At 47.2% G+C, this 19,653-nt stretch overlaps 1 protein-coding gene across 1 annotated transcript in view; it reads left to right on the plus strand.

Annotated features, from left to right (window-relative positions):
• Positions 1-19,653, plus strand: part of LOC139419385 (CDK5 regulatory subunit associated protein 1-like 1) — a 748,160-nt gene that overhangs the window by 178,334 nt on the left and 550,173 nt on the right. The window contains exon 5 of the mRNA XM_071169333.1: positions 19,048-19,144. Within this exon, the coding sequence (XP_071025434.1) occupies positions 19,048-19,144 (97 nt within the window). The remainder of the gene's footprint in view (positions 1-19,047; positions 19,145-19,653) is intronic.

A 19,653-nucleotide genomic window follows, 5' to 3' on the forward strand; every position in this document is an offset into this window, starting at 1 on the left:
TTTTGTTGAAGACCTTCTTTGGTTGGTGATAGAAGTACCAAGTCATCAGCATATAGCAGGTATTTCACCTCTGTGTCAAATAGTGTGAGTCCTGGGGCTGGAGATTGGTCCAACATGTCTGCTAATTCATTGATATAAATGTTGAAAAGATTTGGACTCAAATTGCAGCCTTGTCTCACACCTCGACATTGTGAAAAAAATTCTGTTCTTTGGTTTTTGATTTTTATTGCACACTTATTTTCTGTGTACATACATTTTATTAAGTCATACACCTTACCACCAAGCCCACTTTGTAGAATTTTGTAGAATAGCCCTTCGTGCCAAATCGAATCAAATGCTTTTTTAAAGTCAATAAAGCAAGCAAAGATTTTGCCCTCTTTTTTTTGGTGGACGTGTTTATTAATTAGTGTGTGTAAGGTGTATATATGGTCAGTAGTGCGATGGTTAGGGAGAAAGCCAATTTGACATTTACTTATTACATTTTTTTCTTGAAGAAAGGTTTGAATTCTTGAATTCAAAATGCTACAGAAAATCTTTCCCAAGTTACTGTTGACGCAAATTCCCCTGTAATTATTGGGGTCTGATTTGTCTCCACTTTTGTGGATAGGGGAGATGAGCCCCTGGTTCCATACATCAGGGAAGCAGCCAGAAGTTAAAACCATGTTGAACAATTTAAGCACAGCATTTTGCAACTCAGGTGTGCTGTTTTTCAGCATTTCATTTCTGATGTTGTCTACACCACAAGCCTTTTTTGATTTAATAGATTTTAGCTTTTCATTTAGTTCTTGTTGGGTTATTGGGTAATCTAATGGATTTTGGTTGTTTTTAATGACTGATTCCAGGATGTTCAATTTTTCTTTAATTTCTAATTGGTTCTGGTTTAAGTCTTTTTGTGGGATGTTTTTGTATAGATTATCAAAGTAAGTTTTCCAAATTCCTACATCTTGTATGGCTAATTCTTGAGGCTTTGTTGTGCTTAAATTGTTCCACATGTCCCAGAACTGATTTTGGTCAATTGCGTTTTCAATTTCATCAAGTGTCTTGTTGGTATAATTCAATTTCTTGCATTTCAGTGTTTGTTTATACTGTTTCAGAGTTTCAAAGTATTCATATCGTAGCTCTGGGTTGTTTTGCTGCTTATGTTTTTTGTTTGACATTTGTCTTAGGTGTTTTCTAATTGTTTTACATTCATTATCAAACCATTTGTCAGAAACATTTTGATTTTTGCTTCTGATGTTGCATTGCTTTGGTTTTCTCAAATTTGCTTTCGATGCTGCTTTTTGGAATATGCAGTTGATGTTTTGGGTAGCTGAATTGACACCATCTTTATTGTTTTGGTACTGTGAGTTATTGAAAAACTGTATAGAGTTCATCATTTCATTTGAGTTCAATGTTTCAATGAATGCCTCTGCACTGTTTGGAGCCCATCTGAACGATTGGTTTATGTTGTAAAGATTATTGGGCTGTTTTTTTGAATGAATATTGCCGGTTAATTTCTTCAGAAACACGTTGATCTGACTGTGATCTGACAATGGTGTCTGTGGTCTGACAGTGAATGCACTAATGGAGGAGGGGTCAATGTCAGTGATGGCATAATCGACTACACTTGTCCCAAGAGCTGAGCAGTAAGTAAACTGACCTAAAGAGTCCCCTCTGATTCTACCATTAAGCATGTACAGGCCTAAGGCTCGACAGAGATGTACTAACTCTTTTCCATTTTTGTTCAGTATTTGGTCAGGACTGTTTCTATTATTTATAATAGGGCTACTGTACAAGGAGGGGTGTCCAAATATGTGGTGGTTACCTCCCGCATCAGTGTAGTCAGGCTCAGAACCTGTTCTTGCATTGAAATCTCCACAAAGAAGCACTTTACCCTGTGCCTGAAATGTAATGATTTCTGTCTGGAGATTGTCAAAAAACTGATCATCATAATATGATGAATCTGAAGGAGGAGCATAAGCTGCACATATGTATACATCATTGTCACAATAGATTGTACCTTTGTTAAGTTTTAGCCAAATGTGAGTGGTACCTTTTTTCATTTCATTCAGTGCTAAGTCCTGCTTATGCCAAATGATGATTCCACCTGAGTCTCGGCCCCGTTTAACATTTTTATGTTTGATTGATGGTAGTAAACTTTCTCTATAGCCTGAGGGACACTGAGTATCTATGTCTCCACGACACCATGTTTCCAGTAGGATTATGATGTCCTGTCCCTTGATGTTCTCTCTCTCTCTCTCTCTCTCTGTCTCTGTCTCTGTCTCTCTCCCTCTCTGTCTCTCTCTCTCTCTCTCTCTCTCTCTGTCTCTGTCTCTCTCTCTCCTCTCTCTCTCTCTCTCTCTCTCTCTCTCTCTCTCTCTGTCTCTCTCTCTCTCTGTCTCTCTCTCTCTCTCTCTCTCTCTCTCTCTCTCTCTCTGTCTCTCTCTTTCTCTTGTCATTTTGCTCTAATAATTTGTTGTGAATCTTCATTTCCATGTAAAATAATGAAGCTAAATATCTGAAATGAGTTGTTGAGGCGGCTGGGGGGCTGGAGGGTGAAACACGGCTGATGATCAATTAAAACCCAGTTGAAAGTGCAGTAGAATAATGAATGCAGAATTATATTGCTGAACCCCCAATCAGCTGTCTGGTTCTACATACTGAGTAGAGTACAGCTTTTTGAGTTGAAACGTTACGTTGTAGTAATGTATGTTGGGAGTTGAGACGTTACCAGGGAACGTTGTAGTGATGTGCGTTGGGTGTTTAGACGTTACCAGGGAACGTTGTAGTAATGTGCGTTGGGAGTTGAGACGTTACCAGGGAACGTTGTAGTAATGTGCGTTGGGAGTTGAGATGTTACCAGGGAACGTTGTAGTAATGTGCGTTGGGAGTTGAGACGTTACCAGGGACCGTTGTAGTCATGTACGTTGGGAGTTGAGACGTTACCAGGGAACGTTGTAGTGATGTACGTTGGGAGTTGAGACGTTACCAGGGAACGTTGTAGTGATGTACGTTGGGAGTTGAGACGTTACCAGGGAGCGTTGTAGTATAATGTACGTTGGGAGTTGAGACGTTACCAGGGAACGTTGTAGTGATGTACGTTGGGAGTTGAGACGTTACCAGGGAACGTTGTAGTGATGTACGTTGGGAGTTGAGACGTTACCAGGGAACGTTGTAGTATAATGTACGTTGGGAGTTGAGACGTTACCAGGGAACGTTGTAGTGATGTACGTTGGGAGTTGGTTGAGACGTTACCAGGGAACGTTGTAGTGATGTACGTTGGGAGTTGAGACGTTACCAGGGAACGTTGTAGTGATGTACGTTGGGAGTTGAGACGTTACGTTGTAGTGATGAACGTTGGGAGTTGAGACGTTACCAGGGAACGTTGGGAGTTGAGACGGAGAGAAATATGCTTTCTGCCTTTGGTGCTTTTTAACCAGTTTAGTTAATTGTCCAAATCCCTCTTTATTAAAAATCATCTCCCCATTTTCAAGCTTTTTTTTCTTCACTTCTCTTAATGTAATGAACCTTGAACCTTGTATTATAATTGGTTGCTCCCCACATTAGAGGAGGAAGAGAAAAATACACTTTTTCATTTCATAAATTAATTTTCTGTAAGAAGTGGATTGAATAGCTATTTAATTAGGCAGCTGGCATTGTGCATTGAGACAGCATTCCTTCTCTCTCTCTCTCTCTCTCTCTCTGTCTCTGTCTCTGTCTCTGTCTCTCTCTCTCTCTCTCTCTCTCTCCCTCTCTCTCCCTCTCTCTGTGTGTCTCTCTCTCTCTCTCTCTCTCTCTCTCTCTCTCTCTCTCTCTCTCTCTCTCTCTCTCTCTCCCGCTCTCTGTGTGTCTCTCTCTCTCTCTCTCTCTCTCTTATCTCTCTCTCTCTCTCTCTCTCTCTCTCTCTCTGTCTCTCAGAATGCTGTTTAGAATAGATAATGATAGTGAAAACGAGGGTCTCTAAGAGCACTGAAAAGCCATGCTACATTATGCTGAATGAATAGCAGCCAGGGAAATTAAGTGGGGGAAATACTTTATTTTTGCCCCTAATGAGCCTCTTGTCTCCTCCTGCTTCCCCCACAACACACACACACACACACACACACACACACACACACACACACACACACACACACACACACACACACACTCCCCACAGACGTTGTCTGCCTCTTTGCTGGTTTGTTTGTACATTAACATGGTGTTTCCACGTCTTCTCTCTCTAACGCTGCTTTTCATCGCTTCTCCGTTCTCTTCTCCCAATGAACCGTCTGTGTGGGTTCTCTGTTCTCTCCTCCCAACGGTGTGGGTTCTCTGTTCTCTCCTCCCAACGGTGTGGGTTCTCTGTTCTCTTCTCCCAACGAACTGTCTGTGTGGGTTCTCTGTTCTCTCCTCCCAACGGTGTGGGTTCTCCGTTCTCTTCTCCCAACGAACCGTATGTGAGGGTTCTCCGTTCTCTTCTCCCAACGGTAAGGGTTCTCTGTTCTCTTCTCCCAACGATGTGGGTTCTCTGTTCTCTTCTCCCAACAGTGTGGGTTCTCAACGAACCGTATGTGAGGGTTCTCCGTTCTCTTCTCCCAACGGTGTGGGTTCTCCGTTCTCTTCTCCCAACGGTGTGGGTTCTCTGTTCTCTTCTCCCAACGAACCGTATGTGTGGGTTCTCCGTTCTCTCCTCCCAACGAACCGTATGTGTGGGTTCTCTGTTCTCTCCTCCCAACGAACCGTCTGTGTGGGTTCCTCTGTTCTCTCCTCCCAACGAACCGTCTGTGTGGGTTCTCTGTTCTCTCCTCCCAATGAACCGTATGTGTGTGTTCTCCGTTCTCTCCTCCCAACGAACCGTATGTGTGGGTTCTCTGTTCTCTCCTCCCAACGAACCGTATGTGTGGGTTCTCTGTTCTCTCCTCCCAACGAACTGTCTGTGTGGGTTCTCTGTTCTCTCCTCCCAACGGTGTGGGTTCTCTGTTCTCTCCTCCCAACGTACCGTATGTGTGGGTTCGGACCCAATAAAACCTGCGTGTTGGAAAACACGGACGGAATCACGAAATCCAGACATTAAAAACGCCTTCAACAATATAAAAAATGTATTGAACTTATTAGCAGGAGATCAATTTGCACAAGTTAAATCACAAGACATAAACAATATTTTTTCTGAAACGGCACATGTCTGTCTGTGTTGTGGTGCTCGTATATCTAGTCTACACTCTGTTTAGCCGTTAGCGATATAATGCTAACGATAACCGTCTGTCTGTGTTGTGGTGCTCGTATGTCTAGTCTACACTCTGTTTAGCCGTTAGCGATATAATGCTAACGATAATAACCGTCTGTCTGTGTTGTGTTGCTCGTATGTCTAGTCTACACTCTGTTTAGCCGTTAGCGATATAATGCTAACGATAACCATCTGTCTGTGTTGTGGTGCTCGTATGTCTAGTCTACACTTTGTTTAACCGTTAGCCATATAATGCTAACGATAACCGTCTGTGTTGTTGTGCTCGTATGTCTAGTCTACACTTTGTTTAACCGTTAGCGATATAATGCTAACGATAACCGTCTGTCTGTGTTGTGGTGCTCGTATGTCTAGTCTACACTTTGTTTAACCGTTAGCGATATAATGCTAATGATAACCGTCTGTTGGTAGATGGAAATGTTTCCCCAAAATACCTTCTCTATTAAATCAGGATTGTTTACGTCAGTCCAGTGGCCATTTTGTTTAGCTAACTGTAAACACATACAAGCAACACCAGTAACCATACAACACCAGTAACCATACAACACCAGTAACCATACAACACCAGTAACCATACAACACCAGTAACCATGCATCACCAGTAACCATGCATCACCAGTAACCATACAACACCAGTAACCATACAACACCAGTAACCATACAACACCAGTAACCATACAACACCAGTAACCATGCATCACCAGTAACCATGCATCACCAGTAACCATGCATCACCAGTAACCATGCATCACCAGTAACCATGCAACACCAGTAACCATGCAACACCAGTAACCATGCAACACCAGTAACCATGCAACACCAGTAACCATACAACACCAGTAACCATGCATCACCAGTAACCAAGCAACAGAAGTGGTGCACAGTTGAATTAAAGGGTAAATACACCCCAAATTCTTAATTTATTAGAATTTTCCCAGACTTCAAAAGTGGTCTCCTGATGTGGTCTAAGCATTGTTATAGACTTAAAATGTCCTATTTCGTTTTTTTGTGTGTGATTTTGAGAGCAAACACCTGAAAAAATAAATATATATAAAAAATAAACGGGAATCCATAAACCTGAAAAAACTAAACGGAATTTGGGTAAAAACAAATCGGAATCAGGTTTTATATGGCCCTAGTGGGTGCCTGTGTCTCACTAGGTGACTGGGTACGTGTGTGTGTGTGTGTGTGTGTGTGTGTGTGTGTAACCACTCCACCTCACAATGTAATGTTGTTGGCTTGTTTTCATATTTCTGTTAAGTCGTTCTGACTTCTAGTGGTCGCCATGGCGATAACGTGTTGTTGCCTCAGAATGTTAGCAGAATGCGTAACCTTGGTTTCTACCACCTTCAGTGGTCGCCATGGCGATAACGTGTTGTTGCCTCAGAATGTTAGCAGAATGCGTAACCTTGGTCTCTACCACCTTCAGTGTACGTGTCGTCTATTCAGGAGACACATTGGCTAATGATCCCACGAGGCACTGACAGATCACAGAATATTCTCAATACAAGAAGCCTAAATCGCATGATGATGTTTCATGTGAAATGAGGCTCGGCTTCAGATTTGTTGATTTGGGTATTATTAGTGGTTAAATGACCTCAGTCGAGGGCTCTGTGAGGAGCTATTGTAGTGCTTTTTTGGTCTCGTTAGCTAGCCTGTGTTCAGTAGGAGTTGTGGTGTTTGGCCTCGTTAGCTAGCACTGTACAGTAGGATATGTGATGTTTGGCCTTGTTAGATAGCACTGTACAGTAGGATATGTGATGTTTGGCCTTGTTAGATAGCACTGTACAGTAGGATATGTGATGTTTGGCCTTGTTAGATAGCACTGTACAGTAGGATATGTGATGTTTGGCCTTGTTAGATAGCACTGTACAGTAGGATATGTGATGTTTGGCCTCGTTAGAAAGCCTGTGTACAGTAAGAGTTGTGATGTTTGGCCTCGTTAGATAGCCTGTGTACAGTAAGAGATGTGATGTTTGGCCTTGTTAGATAGCCTGTGTACAGTAAGAGATGTGATGTCTGGCCTCGTTAGATAGCCTGTGTACAGTAAGAGATGTGATGTTTGGCCTCGTTAGCTACAATGCCACCTGTTGTTGAACGAGGGAGGGATGAGAGAGAGACGAGAGGATGAGGGGGAGAGAGTGAGGGACTGAAAGAGAGAAACATAGAGAACGTAAATTAACTTGAACACAAGATTTAATTATAAAACTTGTTTGATTTCATTCCCTTATAAAAGCAATCAGTGCTCATCGTCCTTGCGGTTTTTCTGTTGGAACTGAATGTCTTTTTATTCCGGTGAATTGCATCCCATTTTCAACAACTTTTCCATCTAAGCAAAGCTGTCTGTATGTTCTGGTGAAACATGAACTGAGTTCCACCATCCAGATCTAGAACAGAGGGAGGAGAGGATAAGGACAGAGGGAGGAGAGGATAAGGACAGAGGGAGGAGAGGATAAGGACAGAGGGAGGAGAGGATAAGGACAGAGGAGAGGATAAGGACAGAGGGAGGAGAGGATAAGGACAGGATAAGGACAGAGGGAGGAGAGGATAAGAACAGAGGGAGGAGAGGATAAGAACAGAGGGAGGAGAGGATATGGACAGAGGGAGGAGAGGATATGGACAGAGGGAGGAGAGGATAAGAACAGAGGGAGGAGAGGATAAGAACAGAGGGAGGAGAGGATAAGAACAGAGGGAGGAGAGGGATAAGAACAGAGGGAGGAGAGGGATAAGGACAGAGGGAGGAGAGGGATAATGACAGAGGGAGGAGAGGATATGGACAGAGGGAGGAGAGGATATGGACAGAGGGAGGAGAGGATATGAACAAAGGGAGGAGAGGATATGGACAGAGGGAGGAGAGGATATGGACAGAGGGAGGAGAGGATATGGACAGAGGGAGGAGAGGATATGGACAGAGGGAGGAGAGGATATGAACAGAGGGAGGAGAGGATAAGAACAGAGGGAGGAGAGGATAATGACAAAGGGAGGATAAGAACAGAGGGAGGAGAGGATAAGAACAGAGGGAGGAGAGGATAAGAACAGAGGGAGGAGAGGATATGAACAGAGGGAGGAGAGGATATGAACAGAGGGAGGATAAGAACAGAGGGAGGAGAGGATAAGAACAGAGGGAGGAGAGGATAAGAACAGAGGGAGGAGAGGATAAGAACAGAGGGAGGAGAGGATAAGAACAGAGGGAGAAGAGGATATGAACAGAGGGAGGAGAGGATATGAACAGAGGGAGGATAAGAACAGAGGAAGGAGAGGATATGAACAGAGGGAGGAGAGGATATGAACAGAGGGAGGAGAGGATATGAACAGAGGGAGGATAAGAACAGAGGGATGACAGGGTAAGAACAGAGGGAGGAGAGGATAAGAACAGAGGGAGAAGAGGATATGAACAGAGGGAGGAGAGGATATGAACAGAGGGAGGAGAGGATAAGAACAGAGGGAGGAGAGGATAAGAACAGAGGGAGGAGAGTATATGGACAGAGGGAGGAGAGGATATGGACAGAGGGAGGAGAGGATAAGAACAGAGGGAGGAGAGGATAAGAACAGAGGGAGGAGAGGATAAGAACAGAGGGAGGAGAGGATAAGAACAGAGGGAGGAGAGGGATAAGGACAGAGGGAGGAGAGGGATAAGGACAGAGGGAGGAGAGGATATGGACAGAGGGAGGAGAGGATATGGACAGAGGGAGGAGAGGATATGGACAGAGGGAGGAGAGGATATGTACAGAGGGAGGAGAGGATATGGACAGAGGGAGGAGAGGATATGGACAGAGGGAGGAGAGGATATGGACAGAGGGAGGAGAGGATATGAACAGAGGGAGGAGAGGATAAGAACAGAGGGAGGAGAGGATAATGACAAAGGGAGGATAAGAACAGAGGGAGGAGAGGATAAGAACAGAGGGAGGAGAGGATAAGAACAGAGGGAGGAGAGGATATGAACAGAGGGAGGAGAGGATATGAACAGAGGGAGGAGAGGATATGAACAGAGGGAGGATATGAACAGAGGGAGGAGAGGATAAGAACAGAGGGAGGAGAGGATAAGAACAGAGGGAGGAGAGGATAAGAACAGAGGGAGAAGAGGATATGAACAGAGGGAGGAGAGGATATGAACAGAGGGAGGATAAGAACAGAGGAAGGAGAGGATATGAACAGAGGGAGGAGAGGATATGAACAGAGGGAGGAGAGGATATGAACAGAGGGAGGATAAGAACAGAGGGATGACAGGGTAAGAACAGAGGGAGGAGAGGATAAGAACAGAGGGAGAAGAGGATATGAACAGAGGGAGGAGAGGATATGAACAGAGGGAGGAGAGGATATGAACAGAGGGAGGAGAGGATATGAACAGAGGGAGGAGAGGATATGAACAGAGGGAGGAGAGGATATGAACAGAGGGAGGAGAGGATATGAACAGAGGGAGGAGAGGATAATGACAGAGGGAGGAGAGGATAATGACAGAGGGAGGAGAGGATATGAACAGAGGGAGGAGAGTAAGGACAGAGGGAGGAGAGGATAAGGACAGAGGGAGGAGAGTATAATGACAGAGGGAGGAGAGGATATGAACAGAGGGAGGAGAGTAAGGACAGAGGGAGGAGAGGATAAGGACAGAGGGAGGAGAGGATATGAACAGAGGGAGGAGAGGATATGAACAGAGGGAGGAGAGGTGATGCACACACAGACAGAGAGAGATGCTGCACAGACAGAGAGAGATGCTGCACAGACATAGAGAGATGCTTCACACACAGACAGAGAGAGATGCTGCACACACAGACAGAGAGAGATGCTGCACACACAGACAGAGAGATGATGTACACACATACAGAGAGATGCTGCACACAGACAGAGAGAGATGCTGCACACACAGACAGAGAGAGATGCTGTACACACAGACAGAGAGAGATGCTGAACACACAGACAGAGAGAGATGCTGAACACACAGACAGAGAAAGATGCTGCACACACAGACAGAGAGAGATATGCTGCACACACAGACACAGAGAGAGAGATGTTGCACACACAGACACAGAGAGAGATGCTGCACACACACAGAGAGAGATGCTGCACACACACAGAGAGTGATGCTGCACACACAGGGAGAGAGATGCTGGTGTCTGGTGAAATAAGCTGTAGTCTCCACAGGGTCTCAGTAGACAAGACAGTGAGACGTGTCTCTCTGTCTGAGACGGAGCAGACAGAAATCACTATTACTACTTGAGAGGACGAGCACGTTTTCAAAGCCAGACACTGATCCACGAGACTGAAAAGGAAAAGCAATCTTTAAGGAAAACAGTATGCAAGCAAACTTTCTCTCCCTCTCATCATCCTCTGTCTCTCTCTCTCTCTCTCTCTCTCTCTCTCTCTCTCTCTCTCTCTCTCTCTCTCTCTCTCTCTCTCTCTCTCCCTCTATCCTCTCTCTCTCTCCCTCTCCCCATCCCCTCTCTCTCTCTCTCTTTGCGTCTCTCTCTCTCCCTCTCCCCATCCTCTCTCTCCCTCTCCCCGTCTCTCTCCCCATCCTCTCTCTCTGTCTCGCCGTCTCTCTCTCTCCCTCTCCCCGTCTCTCCCTCTCCCCATCCTCTCTCTCTCCCCGTCTCTCTCTCCCTCTCCCGTCTCTCTCTCCCTCTCCCCGTCTCTCCCTCTCCCCATCCTTTCTCTCTCTGCGTCTCTCTCTCCCTCTCCCCGTCTCTCTCTCCCTTTCCCCATCACCTCTCTCTCTCTTTGCATCTCTCTCTCTCCCTCTCCCCATCCTCTCTCTCTCTGCGTCTCTCCCCGTCTCTCTCCCCATCCTCTCTCTCTGTCTCGCCGTCTCTCTCTCTCCCTCTCCCCGTCTCTCTCTCCCTTTCCCCATCCCCTCTCTCTCTCTCTTTGCGTCTCTCTCTCTCTCTCTCTCCCCATCCTCTCTCTCTCTGCGTCTCTCTCCCTCTCCCCGTCTCTCTCCCCATCCTCTCTCTCTGTCTTGCCGTCTCTCTCTCTCCCTCTCCCCGTCTCTCCCTCTCCCCATCCTCTCTCTCTCCCCGTCTCTCTCTCCCTCTCCCGTCTCTCTCTCCCTCTCCCCGTCTCTCCCTCTCCCCATCCTCTCTCTCTCCCCGTCTCTCTCTCCCTCTCCCGTCGCTCTCTCCCTCTCCCCGTCTCTCCCTCTCCCCATCCTCTCTCTCTCTGCGTCTCTCTCTCCCTCTCCCCGTCTCTCTCCCCATTCTCTCTCTCTCCCCGTCTCTCTCTCCCTCTCCCGTCTCTCTCTCCCTCTCCCCATCCTTTCTCTCTCTGCGTCTCTCTCTCCCTCTCCCCGTCTCTCTCTCCCTCTCCCCGTCTCTCTCTCCCTCTCCCCGTCTCTCTCCATCCTCTCTCTGTCTCGATCCCCATGACCATCTGTAGATTTACTTCAGAACCCCCTGCATATCCACTTCAATCAGCTTGCTTTCTCCTCTTCCATATCATCTTCCTCAGTACCTGTTGATGAAGATGTTCTCTCGACAGGTTTTCTCTCCCGTTCTCCTCCTCCTCTTGAATTCCACCTCTTTCGCCTCCTCATCCTCTCCCCATCCACTGTCACTGATGTGTCTCCTGAGTGGAGAGCCTGACTGTCACTGATGTGTCTCCTGAGTGGAGAGCCTGACTGTCACTGATGTGTCTCCTGAGTGGAGAGCTGGACTGTCACTGATGTGTCTCCTGAGTGGAGAGCTGGACTGTCACTGATGTGTCTCCTGAGTGGAGAGCTGGACTGTCACTGATGTGTCTCCTGAGTGGAGAGCTGGACTGTCACTGATGTGTCTCCTGAGTCAGTCCGTGAGGCTCCTCTGAGGAGAACAGCCACTTAAAAAGAAGCTCATCTCTACAAGTCCATTGTGGCACCCTGTTTTTAAAAAGGCCTCGTTGTTCAGGACCCTGCCATTACGAGGTACATCACGTCTGAATTATTCAGTAACGCTCCTGACAAACGCCGCCCTAATGCGCTCGGCGCCCGGCCGTGGTGACACAGTGAATCAGGCGCGGCGTGGATGAGCTTTCGACCCAGACACCCCAGGGGGAAAGCCAATCACGTCGGCTCATGCCAGGGTTGGATGGGAGGCAGGGCTCGGGCGATTGGTTCAGCTTCGCTGCACACCAGTGACCCGGACGCCAGCAGATGTCCTCTGAGATCAGAGATCTCTTGAACCCGGTTCAGTTCTGCAGGCGGTGTCTCCTCCCCTCCAGCGTTGGGGAAATAGAGAGTTACATACCACAGTATTATATACATATTTGACTTCCCCAAGTATCGGTTGAATAAATGGATGTTACTGTAGGTAGCGTGCTAGCCTGCTGTACCTGTGGTAAACTGGTGTCTCCCTACCTCCCTCCCTCCCTCCCTGCTCTCCCTCCCTGCTCTCCCCCCCTCCTTCCCTGCTCCCCCCCCCCTCCCTGCTCTCCCTCCCTCCCTCCCTCCCTGCTTTCCCTCCCTCCCTGCTTTCCCTCCCTCCCTGCTCTCCTTCCCTGCTCTCCCTCCCTCCCTGCTCTCCCCCCTCCCTCCCTGCTCTCCCCCCTCCCTCCCTGCTCTCCCCCCTCCTCTCCCTCCCTGCTCTCCCCCCTCCTCTCCCTCCCTGCTCTCCCCCCTCCCTCCTCTCCCTCCCTGCTCTCCCTCCCTCCTCTCCCTCCCTCCCTCCTCTCCCTCCCTGCTCTCCCCCCATCCCTCCCTCCCTGTCTGTCTGGCATATCACTCCTGATCTGTTGAGCCTGACCCCCGCTGACTGATTTTTAAAACCTCCCAGACGTCCCATCTTTGTGACTGCCAAGCCGTGTTTTCATCTAGCCTGCAGTCCCTCCACCCTGAACGGACAGGGCCAAGACGCATCATGTAGAGGAGAAACACGTGATGATACCTGAATGTACATCCTGGAATTTTACCTCTAACTTGATTTACAAATCACGCAAAATTAGGTCGGACAAAATGTCTCTCTGGATTTAGGCTCGTTGACTGTCACCACACTGGTACAGTATAGGACTGTATATGCAACACAGTGTGTTTTCATACTCCTCTAAATATTCTGACCCGTTTTCTGATCTTATGCCTCCTTTAAATATTCTGACCCGTTTTCTGATCTTATGCCTCCTTTAAATGCAACAGAAGCAACTTGTTTGATCACTATACAAAAAGGTGAACCTGGCACAGATCCTATGTTCCCTAATCCTTCTGTATATAGAGATGTTTGAGTGCTGTGGTACAGGATGGACACCCGTCTGATACTCCGTTGTCCCCTTTTCAGTCTTCTGTGTGGAGATGTCTCTCGCTGCTGTCTCCGTACAGGAAGCCCATTGAGTTGTGTGAGGTTTTGGTGGAGAGCAGGACCAGATGTGTGTTCTACAGCTGTCAGACAGAGCTGGCTCTGAATACTGTTTGGAAATAATTTCATATAATTTATCTGTGCTTGATTGAGCTCGCCTGGCACAATTGACCAATAGAACAGTCCCAATCTTCTGGTACTTACTAACGGATAAATATTCTGGTGATCGTACTGAAGGAAACTCTGAGGAGGCTATTTGACAGATTCTCTAATAGTATTGGAACCCAGATCTGGCATTTCCTCTCGTCTGGTACAGCCAGCCAGCCAGCCAGCCAGCCAGCCAGCCACAGCCAGCCAGCCCATTCCTCCTCCTCCAGCCAGCCAGCCAGCCAGCCAGCCAGCCAGCCAGCCAGCCAGCCAGCCAGCCAGCCAGCCAGCGAGCTGCTGTTGAAAGATAAATGTCCTCTCTGTGGAAGTCAGTCAGTCATTCAGCCAGCCAGCCAGCCACAGCCAGCCAACCCATTCCTCCTCCTCCAGCCAGCCAGCCAGCCAGAGAGCTGCTGTTGAAAGATAAATGTCCTCTCTGTGGTAGTCAGTCAGTCATTCAGCCAGCCAGTCAGTCAGTCAGGAAGAGAGCTGCTGTTGAAAGATAAATGTCCTCTCTGTGGTAGTCATCCAGCCAGCCAGTCATCCAGCCAGTCAGTCAGTCAGTCAGGAAGAGAGCTGCTGTTGAAAGATAAATGTCCTCTCTGTGGTACAGTCAGTCAACCAGTCAGCCAGCCAGTCAGTCAGGAAGAGAGCTGCTGTTGAAAGATAAATGTCCTCTCTGTGGTACAGTCAGTCAACCAGTCAGCCAGCCAGTCAGTCAGGAAGAGAGCTGCTGTTGAAAGATAAATGTCTCTAAGTGTCAGAGGCCCTGTGGCTAAACGTCCTCCACTCCACACTGCGCTGTGAACCACACAGGGCAGAAAGAGGATGAGCTCACAGTGCTGCTCTTCTCCTCTCTTCTCCCCCCCCCCCCCCCCCCCAACTCCACCATCTCCCTCTCCCCCTGCTCCTTCTGGTCCTCCTCCACCACCTCACTCCCTTCTGCCCTCTCTCCCCTCTCCTCCATCACCTCCCTCTCCCCTTCCTCCCCCTCCTCCTCCTCCCGCTCCTCCCCATCCTCCACCTCCTCCTCCTCCCCCTCCTCCCCATCCTCCACCTCCTCCCTCTCCCCCTTATCGCCCTCCTCCACCTCCTCCCTCTCCCCTTCCTCCTCATCCACCACCTCCCCCTCCTCCACTCCCTCCCTCTCCCCTTCCTCATCTACCACCTCCCCCTCCTCCACTCCCTCCCTCTCCCCTTCCTCCTCCTCTTCCTCCACTCTCTCCCTCTCCCCTTCCTCCACTCCCTCCCTCGCCCCTTCCTCCCCCTCCTCCTCCTCCCTCTCCCCCTCCTCCCCCTCCTCCACTCCCTCCCTCTCCCCTTCCTCATCCACCACCTCCCCCTCCTCCACTCCCTCCCTCCCCCCTTCCTCCTCCTCCTCCTCCCCCTCCTCCTCTACTCCCTCCCTCTCCCCTTCCTCCTCCTCCACTCCCTCCCTCTCCCCTTCCTCCTCCTCCTCCTCCTCCTCTACTCCCTCCCTCTCCCCTTCCTCCTCCTCTACTCCCTCCCTCTCCCCTTCCTCCCCCTCTTCTCCCCTTCCTCCTCCTCCACCTCTTTCTCCTAGGTATTAAGCTCACATTACCCAGCCATCCAGATGTAAATGAGCCACTCAAACTAACGGCTGACTAACGCCTGACCTTTACAGTTCAACATCTTAAAGGTCGAGGTTAAGTGCCCATCAACGCTCTCACAATTAAGTTGACAGTAAAGAGGAAAATATGTAATCCTGCATGTGACACCATCCTCATTGGTGACACTGTGGCTCCGTGTATAGAGGAGACAGGAACAGCTCTACTGGCCAATCACCAGAGTGGATTAGATACCTGGTTATCTAGTACAGACAGGAACAGCCCTACTGGCCAATCACCAGAGTGGATTAGATACCTGGTTATCTAGTACAGACAGGAACAGCCCTACTGGCCAATCACCAGAGTGGATTAGATACCTGGTTATCTAGTACAGACGGGAACAGCCCTACTGGCCAATCACCAGAGTGGATTAGATACCTGGTTATCTAGTACAGACAGGAACAGCTCTACTGGCCAATCACCAGAGTGGATTAGATACCTGGTTATCTAGTACAGACAGGAATAGCCCTACTGGCCAATCACCAGAGTGGATTAGATACCTGGTTATCTAGTACAGACAGGAACAGCTCTACTGGCCAATCACCAGAGTGGATTAGATACCTGGTTATCTAGTACAGACAGGAACAGCTCTACTGGCCAATCACCAGAGTGGATTAGATACCTGGTTATCTAGTACAGACAGGAACAGCCCTACTGGCCAATCATCAGAGTGGATTAGATACCTGGTTATCTAGTACAGACAGCAACAGCTCTACTGGCCAATCACCAGAGTGGATTAGATACCTGGTTATCTAGTACAGACAGGAACAGTCCTACTGGCCAATCACCAGAGTGGATTAGATACCTGGTTATCTAGTACAGACAGGAACAGCTCTACTGGCCAATCACCAGAGTGGATTAGATACCTGGTTATCTAGTACAGACAGGAACAGCCCTACAGGCCAATCATCAGAGTGGATTAGATACCTGGTTATCTAGTACAGACAGGAACAGCTCTACTGGCCAATCACCAGAGTGGATTAGATACCTGGTTATCTAGTACAGACAGGAACAGCCCTACTGGCCAATCACCAGAGTGGATTAGATACCTGGTTATCTAGTACAGGCAGGAACAGCTCTACTGGCCAATCACCAGAGTGGATTAGATACCTGGTTATCTAGTACAGACAGGAACAGCTCTCCTGGCCAATCGAAACAGTAGTTAGATGGGCAGCTTGTTTCAGCAGGCCTCATTAGAAACAGTAGTTAAATGGGGTTCTGGTTGTTTCAGCAGGCCTCAATAGAAACAGTAGTTAAATGGGGTTCTGGTTGTTTCAGCAGGCCTCATTAGAAACAGTAGTTAAATAGGGTTCTGGTTGTTTCAGCAGGCCTCAATAGAAACAGTAGTTAAATAGGGTTCTGGTTGTTTCAGCAGGCCTCATTAGAAACAGTAGTTAGATGGGCAGCTTGTTTCAGCAGGCCTCAATACAAACAGTAGTTAAATAGGTTTCTGGTTGTTTCAGCAGGCCTCATTAGAAACAGTAGTTAGATGGGCAGCTTGTTTCAGCAGGCCTCATTAGAAACAGTAGTTAGATGGGCAGCTTGTTTCAGCAGGCCTCATTAGAAACAGTAGTTAAATGGGGTTCTGGTTGTTTCAGCAGGCCTCATTAGAAACAGTAGTTAAATAGGGTTCTGGTTGTTTCAGCAGGCCTCAATAGAAACAGTAGTTAAATGGGGTTCTGGTTGTTTCAGCAGGCCTCAATACAAACAGTAGTTAAATAGGTTTCTGGTTGTTTCAGCAGGCTTCATTAGAAACAGTAGTTAGATGGGCAGCTTGTTTCAGCAGGCCTCATTAGAAACAGTAGTTAGATGGGCAGCTTGTTTCAGCAGGCCTCATTAGAAACAGTAGTTAAATGGGGTTCTGGTTGTTTCAGCAGGCCTCATTAGAAACAGTTGTTAAATAGGGTTCTGGTTGTTTCAGCAGGCCTCAATAGAAACAGTAGTTAAATGGGGTTCTGGTTGTTTCAGCAGGCCTCATTAGAAACAGTAGTTAAATAGGGTTCTGGTTGTTTCAGCAGGCCTCAATAGAAACAGTAGTTAAATAGGGTTCTGGTTGTTTCAGCAGGCCTCAATAGAAACAGTAGTTAAATGGGGTTCTGGTTGTTTCAGCAGGCCTCATTAGAAACAGTAGTTAAATAGGGTTCTGGTTGTTTCAGCAGGCCTCAATAGAAACAGTAGTTAAATAGGGTTCTGGTTGTTTCAGCAGGCCTCATTAGAAACAGTAGTTAAATGGGGTTCTGATTGTTTCAGCAGGCCTCATTAGAAACAGTAGTTAGATGGGCAGCTTGTTTCAGCAGGCCTCAATAGAAACAGTAGTTAAATAGGGTTCTGGTTGTTTCAGCAGGCCTCATTAGAAACAGTAGTTAAATGGGGTTCTGGTTGTTTCAGCAGGCCTCATTAGAAACAGTAGTTAGATGGGCAGCTTGTTTCAGCAGGCCTCAATAGAAACAGTAGTTAAATAGGGTTCTGGTTGTTTCAGCAGGCCTCATTAGAAACAGTAGTTAGATGGGCAGCTTGTTTCAGCAGGCCTCAATAGAAACAGTAGTTAAATAGGGTTCTGGTTGTTTCAGCAGGCCTCATTAGAAACAGTAGTTAAATGGGGTTCTGATTGTTTCAGCAGGCCTCATTAGAAACAGTAGTTAGATGGGCAGCTTGTTTCAGCAGGCCTCAATAGAAACAGTAGTTAAATAGGGTTCTGGTTGTTTCAGCAGGCCTCATTAGAAACAGTAGTTAAATGGGGTTCTGGTTGTTTCAGCAGGCCTCATTAGAAACAGTAGTTAGATGGGCAGCTTGTTTCAGCAGGCCTCAATAGAAACAGTAGTTAAATAGGGTTCTGGTTGTTTCAGCAGGCCTCATTAGAAACAGTAGTTAAATAGGGTTCTGGTTGTTTCAGCAGGCCTCATTAGAAACAGTAGTTAAATAGGTTTCTGGTTTCCTGCGGTGGATTTTATTTGTCCCCTCAAGTAAAAAAAAAAAAATATAAAGTAAATTTTTTTAACATAAACTACTGAAAACACCAGCAAATCAGCTCCAAGGGATTTTAAATTTAGGACATCAGTTCCCAAGTGTTCCCACGTATACTAGAGTTGTGATTATAAACAAGGTTTGAAATCATTATGTTTCTGACAAATATTATACCTGTTTGGGGCTTCTTGCGTTTTAATACGAAGTCTTACAAATGAATTGTAATTCATGTTCTGGTCCCCTGACTAACTGCACAAGAAAAAAAACATGTCCGCGGGCTGAATCTAGTTGAGGATCCCCTGGTCTAGACAGAAACAGTCAGGGAAATGATTTATTCAACACCTTCAGAAAAGAAGAGCCACTGACGACAGTGTGGTTGTATTTCAGCAGGTGTCAATAATGTAGTGATGTTGGAGAATGTTCTGCTATTTAATGACAGACAGGCTGTAGACGGTAGACACGTCCCAAATGACACCCTAAATATACCCTTACGTAAGTGCCCTCTAGTGCCACACAGCGGTGTGGTCATAATACCCATAAAACCTAGCGGTCAAACAATAGTTTAGTTCACCATTTTATTCGTTGATAAAAAAAGTCACCTTGTCCTAGAGAGATTTACGTGGTCATCAAAACGCCACGCCAGGGTGAGTCTACACGAAACACAGCCCTTATTTTAAGGTTGGAACCGTTTCCCTGCTAGGTTTTATGGGTATTATGACTCATACTGTGGTACTCCTATATGGGCCCTGGTCAAAAATAGTGCATGTTAATGAAAACAGCAACCAAAAAAATAACGTGACCCTCCTGAGCCACCGTTGGTCCTTGTATTAACCCCCCGTTGTGTCTCTGTCAGGAAGGCCCAGGAGCAGGATAAGAAGGTGGTGTTAGCTGGATGTGTTCCCCAGGCCCAGCCCAGGATGGACTACCTTAAAGGACTCAGCATCATCGGGGTAAGTCTCCGTCTTCTCTCCCTTTGTATGTGTGGTGGAGGGTGTTTTGAGGGCGAAACACGAGATGAATTTCACAACATGGCAGTTTACGCAAAGTTCTGTCCTTCACATTAGACTGTAGACCACAGTTGGACTCGATTCTAGTCGATTCGGGAATTGAGTTACAGTACATCCCTATTAGGGAATTGATGATACATTTCCAATTAAACTGACTGGAGTTGAAACGGAAATGGATACCTATTCTGCTCGAGGCTGCTGACTGAAAGACCTCTATTGCCGGTTGTTGTTGTTGTTGCTCTGAGGCCGGTTGTTGCTCTGAGGCCGGTTGTTGTTGCTGCTGCCGGTTGTTGTTGCTGCTCTGAGGCCGGTGTCTGAGGCCGGTTGTTGTTGCTGCTGCTCTGAGGCCGGTTGTTGTTGTTGTTGCTGCTGCTCTGAGGCCGGTTGTTGTTGTTGTTGCTGCTGCTCTGAGGCCGGTTGTTGTTGTTGCTCTGAAGCCGGTTGTTGTTGCT

This window comes from Oncorhynchus clarkii, chromosome 2 (genome assembly GCF_045791955.1).
Source record: "Oncorhynchus clarkii lewisi isolate Uvic-CL-2024 chromosome 2, UVic_Ocla_1.0, whole genome shotgun sequence".
Taxonomy (NCBI): domain Eukaryota; kingdom Metazoa; phylum Chordata; class Actinopteri; order Salmoniformes; family Salmonidae; genus Oncorhynchus; species Oncorhynchus clarkii.